We start from the raw sequence: 11,297 nt of genomic DNA, 5'->3' as shown, positions 1-11,297 counted from the left end.
GTCTCACTGCAGTGCTGAGAATGACCCACCACCCAAATAATACCTACTCTGTAGTGGTCCTGTGGGGGTCCTGACCATTGAAGAACAGGGTGAAAACAGACTAAAAAAGTATGTACAGAAATAGATGGACAGTCAGTAATGTGGAGTGGAGCTGATAAAATTAAAACCACCTTCTTGCTTCTACATACACTGTCCATTTTATGGCTGATAGGGTTACAGTTGAAGGACGTCACATAAGTTTGACATTACTTATCTATACAAACAGATCATGTATGTTTTGTTTGATATTTTTAGACAAAGTTTAACCAAAAAAGAAAATGAAACCTATCCTCTCGTACCTGCAGAGTGGCAGAACCATTACATTAAAATTCAGTATTCAGAATCAAGTCCAGCCCGGTAGGCTCAGTTCTTCCAATTAAACAAATGAACATTTGGTGAGAGATGGAATGTATGTGATCTCGTTGTAGCACTCCTCCTCCTCCTCCTCACATCCGTTCCTCCATTTGCTCTCCTGGGCCGTGCGGTGGAGCCACAGCATCAGTGCCAACAGAATCAGCATCACCAGAGCCATGGTAAGTGTGAACAGTAGCCCCTGAAAGAGGCCCGGGGGACTTTCTGCAGCTATTTAGATGAGAGAGACTTGTGGTGAGCAACATTAGTCTTGTAGCTCCAATATAAAACTAAAGATTTAAATGTCAGACACTAAACTTGTTTTAGCAATTGTAGTATTGTTGTTAATATTTGATTCCCTGTGTACACACTGGCACAGCTAGTAGTGTAGAACCTTGGGACCTTGTTTTTAATCATGCCTTTGGTGACTATGCAGTTTAATGTGTTCTCCCCTGTCCATGAGGGTATTTTGGTTTCCTTCCACCTCCTAAAACATGCCAAGGGTGGATTTGCTGTTTATGCCAGTGAGTCTGAGTGCATTTCTGCCTTGTGGCCAGCATTTCCAGTTGGTCCAGCACCCTCATAACTTTAAATTTGTGCCATTTGGTGACGTTAAAAATAATATATTGCATTTCTAGTTGTTGTATAAAGACTTCCACTTTGCTCCACCTTTGCCAGTAAAGATGTATAACTAAGCATTTATAGAATATGGGGACTGATGCAGCCACTGTTGGGTCCTTAACCCTGTCTGCTCCAGGGGTGCCGTACGATGGCTGACCCTGTGCTCTGACCCCAGCTTTCAAACAAGCTGGGGATACGCGAAGAAAGAATTTAATTGTACTGTACGTCTATATGTATATATGACATAAAGGCAATCTATTCTATATACTATTCTGTACTGAACAGTCAGGTCAGTGACACAAAACCAACAAATTGGTTTAAACCATAAATTCTATCAAGTAGAGGGGTCAATAATTCAAGCAGAGCTTCTAGAAGTTCTAGAAATTGTAACAGTTGCATAAATCATTGGAATTCCAAGGTGCTTGGGTGGCACAGCGGTCTATTACTTTAGCCCATCACCGCTGAGATCTGGATTTAAATCTCTGCAGTGTTAGAAGCAAGTTGGGTGTCTACAAATACTTGATTGGCTATGTCTGGGGGAAGGATGGTCGAAACCCTGCGATGGATTGGCGTTCAAAATTGAACTCCCAATATTTCCTTATAAGTATATAAAAATACGAAAATCACAACCATCATAACATTCAGTTCCAACTTCAGATGAACTGGTGGCGGGTTTGCTCACCATCTTCGACTTTTAACTTTTTTCCTGTAACAGTGAATTCCAGTATAACAAGTGCACACAAACAAACAGGACGCAGCTCTACAGAACATAAGGTGTGAGACTGGTGCATAACTGACTGTACTGCATGTAAATGGTGTAGAAGCCAAACTGAAACTCACGGATGTACACTGATAGGTTTACGTAGCAGTTCTTGCCAGCCAGAAAGTTGGTCACAGAGCAGTGATACACCCCAGAGTCCTGTGCCGACACATTCTCAAGTTTTACCGAGCCCTTTAGTTTTCCTATGGAAAGACAATAGGTACATGTCCAGGTAATTTAGTGAAGGTCAGGTTTCGGTGTGGGTTTATCCATTAACAGAAATATACTTGTTCCTTACCTTCCATGCTAATGGGCAGAAAGATGTGATCCGACTCCAGCTTCTCCCAGCTTATTTGTGGAGTAGGGACGCCTTCCATAACAAGACAGGACAGGGTCACGGTGCCACCTTTATGGATATCCCCCTCCCATATACACACAGGCAGTGATGGCGGCGCTAAGTGATGAAATACAAAATGGGTTGTTAGTCAGCAGGACGTTTTTAACTGTTGTGGCAACAGTTTGGGGAAGGATGCCCCCACTTCTTTGCAGTTATAACATTACTCTCTTCTGTACAAGATTTTCACATGTGAGGATAATTTGTGCATGTTCAGTCAATTGAGCACTGGTGTGGCTAGGCAGTGATGCTAAATAAAAAAGGCGTTGTTACACACCTTGACTACATTAATGACAGGACAGGTAGTTACTGGTTACACAAAATTCATCAGTTCAAGTGTTAATGTCAAATGCAGTCATGGACAATTTTTTTATCACCTTACTTGCATGCCTTTGGACTGTGGGAGGAAACCGGAGTGCCTTTAGTGACTGTATGCAGTTTTATGTGTTCTCCCCTGTCCATGAGGGTATTTTGGTATTCCTCCCACCTCCTAAAACATGCCAAGGGTGGATTTGCTGTTAATGCCAGTGAGTCTGAGTGAGTGAATATGTAAGTGTGCACTGCCCGGGTGCATTTCTGCATTGTGGTCAGTGTTTCCAGTTTGTCCAGCACCCTCATAACCTTTAAACCCACACAGACACAGGGAGATCATGCAAACTCCACACAGAAAGGACCCAGACCGTTCCACCCAGGAATCGAACCCAGGACCTTCTTGCTGTGAGGCAACAGTGCTACCCACCGAGCCACCTATTCTAATTAATCCCAAAAGTGTTCAGTGGGGGTGAGGTCAGGCCAGTAAAGTTCCTCCACACCAAAGATATTAAATGTCTTTATGGACTGTGCTCTGAGCACAGGGGTACAGTAATGCAGGAACAGAAAAGTGCCCTCCCTAACTGTTCCCACAGTTTGGAAGCATTCTAGTTTATTCTATAGAATTTGCTCTGGTGCTGAAGCAGTAAACTACACTAGCCCACTACTGCTGGGATTCAAAGTACAAATCCCCACTGGTGTTCATGATTCCCAGGTGGATAGTCTGGGTCCATTCTGTGTGGAGTTTGCATGTTCTTCTTGTGTTTGTGTCTGTGTGGGTTTCCTTTAGGAGCTCTGGTTTCCTCCCACAGTTCAAAGACATGCAAGTTAGATTATTTGGAGATACAAAGTTACCTATGACGATGTTTGATATTGAACTTGATCTGTTGGCTAAGTGGGTAGCACTGTCGCCTCACAGCAAGAAGGTCCTGGATTCGATCCCCAGGTGGGGCGGCCCGGGTCCTTTTTTGTGTGGAGTTTGCATGTTCTCCCCATGTCTGTGTGGGTTTACTCCAGGTGCGCTGGTTTCCTCCCACAGTCCAAAGACATGCAAGTGTGGTGAATTAAGGATACAAAATTGTCCATGACTGGTTAAATTCATGACAGGAACGGTAGTTACTCATTACACAAGATTCATCAATTCAAAATGTTATATCAAATGCAAAGTGTAAAACATGATGATAAAATCATAATAAAACAAACACTTTTTTTGCTAGAACTTTTGTTGTCATGTTGAATGAAATCATACAGAATTATCAGCGCTCTTATAGCCGATTCATGCTGTTACAAGCAATGAGTGTAGTATAAATGACATGCACATGTGGGCTTGTAATTGTTATTTAGACAGTTTAAACTCAGGCTCCACTGCTGATTCTGTTCTATTTTCACCCCCCTGTAGTTTAGCCTTCATGTCTCAGCAGATAACAGCAGGTGAGCAGCATATTACTCTTACCCAAGACTGTTAGACTGAATTCTCCAATACCAGAGTCTCCTGTCTCTGGTGGATTGCTCACCACACATCGGTAGATGCCAGCATCAGAGATCCGTGTCTCGTTCAGAATGATATTAGCGTTCCAGGGTATTGAAGCAAATTCCACTCTGCCGGTGAAGGCTGGACTTTCAATTACCTGCCCTTGGTCATACACGATCACCTGCAGGATATGAAATAGCTTTTATCAGCAACAATACAGTAACAAGAAAATGTTTGCAATCTTTTGAAATTGTAAAAACACTACATTTACATACAAGGCAGAGGTCATAAGAATAGACAAATACACTATGTGGACAAAAGTACTGGGACACTCCTTGTACTTATTGAATTCATGAGTTTCAGCCAAAACAGTTACTAACAGGTCAAATAAATCAATTATATAAAGAAAATTATATGCTTCCAACTTTACAGACCTTGTTTTGTGCAGAGGAAATTGCACTCTCTAAGCTGTTGTAGCAGTTGTAGCTTAGCAGTTAAGCCACTGGACTAGTAATCAAGAGGTCGCTGGTTCAAGCCCCACCACTGCCAGGTTGCCACTGTTGGGTCCTTGAGCAAGGCCCTTAACCCTACATTGCTTAGATAATATACTGTCACAGTACAGTAAGTTGCTTTGGATAAAAGCATCTGCTAAATGTCGAAAATGTGATGTAAATGTGAAGTAAAAGCTTGGTTTAAAGAAACTCCAGTGACCTGCACAGAGCCCTGACCTCAGCTTTAGAATGAACTGGAGCATCAGTTGAGGCTTTCTTGACTAACACCATCCATACAAATGCTCTTTTGACTGAATGAGTACAGATTCCCACAGACATACTTTAAAGTCTTGCGAGAAGCCTTTACAGAGGAGTGACTGTTGTTATAGCTGAAAAGATCACCTATTATGTAACAGTTTGTTTTTAAACAGGATGTCCAACATGGTCAGGTGTCCAAACACTTTTGGCCATATAGTGTGCATAATCAGCCTAAACCTATACCATACAAACAATATAACTTTTTTTATTTTTAATTAGGACATTAATAATGGGAGGCAGGGCACCCAGGTGGCACAGTGGGATATTCCGCTTGCACACCAGCACCGAGTTTCTGAACTCCTCGGTTCAAATCTCGGTGTTGCCTCCAGTCGGCTGGGCACCATCTAGCGGGCATAATTGGCAGTGGCTGAAGCAGATACCAATTGGCCACCGTATCTGCAGGGTGAGGGCCGGACTATGTGTGGGTGGGTGTTTTTTTCATACGCTGTGTAAGGACCCTGATTGGCAGAGGAGACGCCTGTGCAGAGAAGAGGAGGGCTGTACATGTGTCGGAGGAGGCGTGTGCAGTGACGTGCTCTCCTCGGATGCAATCTGGTATCTCTAGTAGCAGCGAAAGACAAAATTGAGTGCGCTAAATCGGGAGGAAAATGGGGAGAAAATGCATTTAAAAAAGAAAAAATATTGGGGGGGCATGGTGGTTCAGTGGGTAGCACTGTCGTCTCACAGCAAGAAGGTCCTGGGTTTAATTCCTAGGTGGAACGGTTTGGATTTTATGGTGTTCAGAGATTGCTTGCATAAATCATATTAAATGTGCTTTTCAGTCTAGACTCTAATAAAAATATGTATGAGTCATAATAATCAACACATTTTGTCTATTGATTTATCCTTTATTGTAGATATCAAGGTTATTTAAAGTGTTTTATCCTGATATTTAACAGCTAAGATTAGTGTGTCTTCTGCAATACCTGTGTGGGTTGATCGGGGTCAGTTGTTGGCGTCAGGGTCCAGATGATGCTGAGGCGAAACAGAGGCATCATAGTGAAAAAAGTGCACGGCAAAGTGACTGAGTCACCATGCACTACCTCCATGCTGGATTCACTTACAGTCACATGCACTGCATCTACACACAAAACAACATAAAATACAACACAAACCCTCTCATTATAAGAAACATGTAAGATCTCTCTAGTTCCTTGGCTGCTCCCGTTAGGGGTCGCCGGTGGATCGTGATCCGCATTATTGATTTGGCACAGTTTTTATGTCTGGGACCGGCACTACAATGCATCCTAGCGGCTAGGCTGGTTTATGCATCCTAGCGGCTAGGTACCTATAGGACAATTCAGTGTCTCCAATTAGCCTGGCTGCATGTTTTTGGACTGTGGGAGGAAACCCACGCAGACACAGGGAGAACATGCAAACTCTGCACAAAGGACCCGGACCGCCCCACCTGGGGATTGAACCCAGGACCTTCTTGCTGTGAGGCGATAGTGCTACCCACTGAGCCACTGTGCCACCCATAAGAAACGTAAGATATAATATTAATAATTTATAACAACAATAAGGAACATTGTTGCTGGTAAGTACAGTTATACATTATGTACAGACAAAATTAAGGCATTTTCTATTAAGAAAGATTAGCCAGTAGAGTCCTGGAGACCGGGGTTTAATAGATCCAGTGTCTGAGTAAAGTGTTTGGCACATTCTGTCCCTGTATTTTTCCCTGGTTTTCCAAAAATTACAGCTTCCTCCCACCTTCCAAAATTGTGGTAAATGGATTGATGGGTCTAAATTGCCCCTAGAAGCAAGTTAGTGAGCAAATAAATAAGTAAATAATAATTCAGTATTAAATTAATGTTTAAAGCTTCAACTTATAAACCTTATAGAAATATGCATATAGCTTTTCCATTATGTTGTGCTTTTCATCTCCTGGCCTCGATGTCCCTGCATGCCCATGTCTCATTACAGTAATGATGTGTGCCACCCCCACCACCGTACCATCCACAGGCTTTTCCTTTGTGTGTGTGAGTGCAGTGAATATCAAGCTATAATTACAGCTGACAGCTTTGGCAGGATAATAGACAATAGAGTCCATGTTTATGGAAAGAATATCTGTTAACCCATCTAGAAAATATTCCTCATGAATGCAACTACAAAAATCACTAAATGCTAAAAATGTAAAACAAAAACTTTAAGAATTACTAAAACTTACAAAAGAGACGACTGCTCTAGGCGTAATTGGGTGAGTAAAGCCTTGAGATGCGCTTCTGCAATGGAATTATTTTTTATGGTGCTGGAGCCACCACAAACCTGATCACCGTGAAGCATTAAAGGTTAACTGACAACAAATGAACCTAAATGACAAGTCTGCAAAACTGTTTAGTATGTTTTGACAGTAAAGTTTAATTATCTGGAATAATGTCAAAGTGACACTAGGGTGATGAAAGAAAACTACGCAGTGAGGCCAAAAGTAAAGGGACACCTGACCATGAGCTTGTTGGTCATCCCATTCCAAAACCATGGACATTGCTTTGGATACTATTTTCCCTTATGCAGCTGTAACATTCTTCACTCACAAAGTCACAAGTAACCCTACTCCAAACATAACAAGCTGAATTATTATTACAAATAGTATTGATTTTCTTTGATTTGACTATTCTGACTTGTCCGATTGCTGCATCTCTATGCTTTTTAGCATAGGGATTTAGTATGGTGTGTGAAAATAGCTTACAGTACATGGCTTCTTGTTCACATTGTAACTGTTGTCTCTGCTGTTTTTAGTTCATCCTGCAAGCCTTTCTAAGTTTCCTTATCTTTAGGGAGCATATGGTAAAATTCCCCGAGGTGGTTCTGATGGAAACCTGTTCACCCTCTCAAGGTTAAAGACTGCAAGTCGAGACTGCAGTGCCAACAATGCTGCTTCTACTAGATGTGACGGACACCTGGAGTGTTTGCACCAAAAATGTCCAGAACTTACAATGGACTTTATCACAGACTGGACTGAATAATGAAGAACTCCGATAATTTTTTTTGCTAGTTATAATTTTCAGTTCAATTCAATTTTGTGTTGGTATGATTTGTTTAAATCCTATTTATTTAAAGTATCCTCCAGGCCACCCTAGAAGGATGGGTCCCTGCTGAGTCTGGTTTCTCTCAAGGTTTCTTCCTGTAATTTTAAGGGAGTTTTTCCTTGCCACTGTCGCCCTCAGCTTGCTCAATAGGGTTTTTTTTTGTCTGTTGGTCCTGGATTCTGTAAAGTTTCTTTGAGACATTGTCCATTGTAAAAAGTGCTAAATAAATAAATTTGACTTGACTTGAAATCTTGTGGTCCACCTGTCCAATACTGTTTAAGTTTATTGGTACTAAGCCAAACTACGTTGTCTTTTAGTGCATTTCCCAACACATTTACACAAAGGTGGTTAAAAATTTGTTTCCTTCACTGTACACAAATCAAAACAAGGATACAGCCTATTGATATCAATCAAGTAGATATGGCTGACAATATTTAACCAATCAACCTTAACATTAAAATAATCTGTCTAACATTGTGTAGGTCTGACATGTTGTTGAATGGAAAACCAGACCATCTGGGAAATTTGGAGGCCAGGTCAACACCTTAATCTCTATATCATGTTTCTCAAGTCAATGAACCATGACACTGGTTTACCGGTTATCCTTCTAGGGTTCTAGAGCACTTTTGATAGGTACTTATAGATACTTAGCACTGCATGCTGGAGCACCCCACAAGACATGCCGGTTTGGAAATTCTCTGACCCAGTTGTCTATCCATCACAAATTGGCTCCTCAGAAGAAGTAAAAATGGACAAGCATGAGAATCTAACACATCAACTTGAAGAACTCGTTGTTCACTTGCTGCCTAATATATTCCACCCCTTGACAGATGCTCTTGTAACAAGATAATCAGTGTTATTCAGTTCACCTGTCAGTGGGTTAATGCTGTGGCTGGCTTGTGTTTATTTTATCACCTTAAAAACAGTGTAGCCAGTCTAACAGTAAGCAAATTAAACTGCAAATATGGTTTTGTTTTTAATATTACTTATTTGTAAATTCTTTTGAATTTTAAACTCATTCATTAAAGAGCATCACTGATTTGTGGAGTTTATAAATTCTTCAGTTTTTATTATGTAAATGACATTCTGAGCCAGAAAGGGAGCGCCAATGAATGCTAGAGTTGAATTTTTACTTACCGTACTGCAGAAAAACAGACAGAAGACAAGTGACAGTGAAGAGCGAGTGTACCGAGCAGTCCATCATTACCAGGATGTGTCTCTTTCTAAGTCCTCTCTCCAAATCTCACTGACACATACTGACTGACTGAGCAAACATAATTAAGTAACTGGGCAATACCACACTGGATGAGCCCCATCTTTCTTTCCATCAAATCCTCACAGTAAAAAAAAAAAGGGGTTTACAAAAAAGGAAAACAATAAATGTGTCTAAATGACTCTTTTTGCCTGTGTGTTTGTGCTGAAAACAATAAATTAAAATTAATTTATTTTAAAAAATAAAGTTTTTGAAAGTTAAAGTGCTCATTTTATTTATTTAATAAATTAATCTTATTTATTTAATAAATTAATCTTATTTATTAGAGGTACAGTGGTAACCTAGTGGGTAGAGCTTTGGGCTGTCAACTGAAAAGTTGAGAGTTCGAATCCCAGCGTTGCCATGCAGCCACTGTTGGGCCTTTGAGCAAGGCAGTTAACCCTCTCTGCTCCAGGGGTGCTGTACGATGGCTGACCCTGTGCTTTGACTTTAGCTTCCAAACAAGCTGGGATAGGCAAAAAAGAATTTCATTGTACTGTACGTCTGTATATGTATAAATGACAAATAAAGGCATTCTATTCTTCTATTTTACTACCATCAACAGTAAAATAAGCTTTTCTACAATTCACCTTTCAGCATCACAATAACCCAAAGCATACAGCCAAACCACTGGAGTCCATTCCAGAATTAAAATCTATTAAACATCTGTGAGGAGACCTGAAGAATGCAGTTTACACGCTAGCCATGCGATTTGCAATAAGGAATGGGGAAAAACTGCCCAAATCCAGCTGTGCAAAACTTGTAGAGACTTGTACAAGACTTGTAAGAGCTGTAATTGCTGACAAAGGGAACGTCTGCAAAGTAATGAAAATGGGAATGAATGCTTTTGTGAATAAGAGATTTTAGTTTTTTATTTGGGCGGCACGGTGGCTCGGTGGGTAGCACTGTCGCCTTACAGCAAGAAGGTCCTGGGTTCGATACCCAGTTTGCACGTTCTCCCCGTGTCTGTGTGGGTTTCCTTCTGGAGCTCTGGTTTCCTCCCACAGTCCAAAAACATGCAGTCAGGTTAATTGGAGACACTGAATTGCCCTATAGGTGAATGGGTGTGTGTATGTGTGTCAGCCCCGGCGTCCCATCCAGGGTGTTACTGTGTGCCTGGCGCCCATTAAGAAGCTGGGATAAGCTCCAGCAACCTCCCACGACCCTAGTTGGGTAAGCTGTTAGTGAGTGAGTTTTTGATTTTTAATACTTTTTTTGAAAAACTTAAAAACATGTTTTACTTTGTCAATAATGATGCATTCGCTGGAACTTGTTGGGTCAAAATAACAATTATATCAATTTAAACTTAACATCACAATCTGCAGACTCTTTCTGAATCTATAATTTTATTCATTTTTTAAAACACTGAGAATTTGTGACAGCTACAAAGACAAAATATTCGACTGAAGTTGTACAATTTTTCTTCAGATGGCATTTAAATGTGTCAGGCACACAGTGAGCTATTTGTAATTATGGCATGTGGCAGCATATAATCAATGTGTCTTAGAGAAACAGCAAAATGTGTAATTTTATTATGGATACTTCTTTGCCGTTTATTTATTTATTTTTTCATTGAGTTCTTTTATCCTGGACAAAATGCCAATATGTCACAGGGCAACACCAATTTACACTTACTCAAACCTAGCAGTGGTCACTCCATCTCAGAATGGTTTTGGTCAGTAGATGGACACCAGAATATTTAAAGAAAACTCACACAAGAAAATTATCAGAAATTACCAAAACCTTTCAGACAGTAAAGACTGAACCAAGGTTCCCAAGATCTAGTTTCACAATTATTTCTTTTACATACAGACAGTGGAAGTCAAGATACACTCTTTGTAATGAACATGTACGTACGTCATCATAAATTGGAATTTAATAATTTGGGCTGTTTTTCTTTGTGCAACTGAATGATTTAAACAGATCTAAAACTTCTAGTTTTTCATTAGTATATTGCAGGTCAGATCCTGTTTGTTGGGATAAAAAAAATCCTGCTTCTGCTTTTTGTTCATATATGTGGACAGCAACAAAGACGTAAAGTCAGAGACGATTGCTCATCTATTGCTGCTGTTTGACTTGGTCATCTTCTAGACCGTCATCAGTGCTGTTGGCTGGATGTTTTTGGTTGGTGGACTATTCTCAGTCCAGCAGTGACGGTGAGGTGTTTAAAAGCTCCAGCAGCGCTGCTTTGTCTTATCCACTCATACCAGCACAACACACACTAACACACCACCACCATGTCAGTGTCACTGCAGTGCTGAG

General features: G+C 40.7%; 1 protein-coding gene across 1 annotated transcript; it reads right to left on the bottom strand.

Annotated features, from left to right (window-relative positions):
• Window positions 1–415: 415 nt before the first annotated feature.
• On the bottom strand, window positions 416–8,984 carry zgc:165604 (uncharacterized protein LOC792578 homolog). The gene is made up of 6 exons (XM_063012147.1): window positions 8,921–8,984; window positions 5,681–5,835; window positions 3,928–4,126; window positions 2,070–2,225; window positions 1,852–1,974; window positions 416–621 (listed from the first exon to the last, which is right to left on the bottom strand). Exons 1-6 carry the CDS (start codon window positions 8,982–8,984, stop codon window positions 416–418), a joined length of 903 nt encoding a protein of 300 aa, XP_062868217.1.
• Between the last annotated feature and the right edge of the window lie 2,313 nt (window positions 8,985–11,297).

This window comes from Trichomycterus rosablanca, chromosome 16 (assembly GCF_030014385.1).
Source record: "Trichomycterus rosablanca isolate fTriRos1 chromosome 16, fTriRos1.hap1, whole genome shotgun sequence".
In the NCBI taxonomy this organism is placed as follows: domain Eukaryota; kingdom Metazoa; phylum Chordata; class Actinopteri; order Siluriformes; family Trichomycteridae; genus Trichomycterus; species Trichomycterus rosablanca.
The sequence above is the reverse complement of the archived record's forward strand: the minus strand, read 5'-3'. Positions and strand labels throughout refer to the sequence as shown.

Coding starts and splice junctions, on each gene's coding strand:
- zgc:165604 (XM_063012147.1), bottom strand. CDS start 8,984: ATGGACTGCTCGGTACACTCGCTCTTCACTGTCACTTGTCTTCTGTCT. Junction 2,226..3,927: donor ATTCAGTCTAACAGTCTTGG/GTAAGAGTAATA, acceptor TTCATCACTTAG/CGCCGCCATCACTGCCTGTG. Junction 1,975..2,069: donor TCTGCCCATTAGCATGGAAG/GTAAGGAACAAG, acceptor GTCTTTCCATAG/GAAAACTAAAGGGCTCGGTA.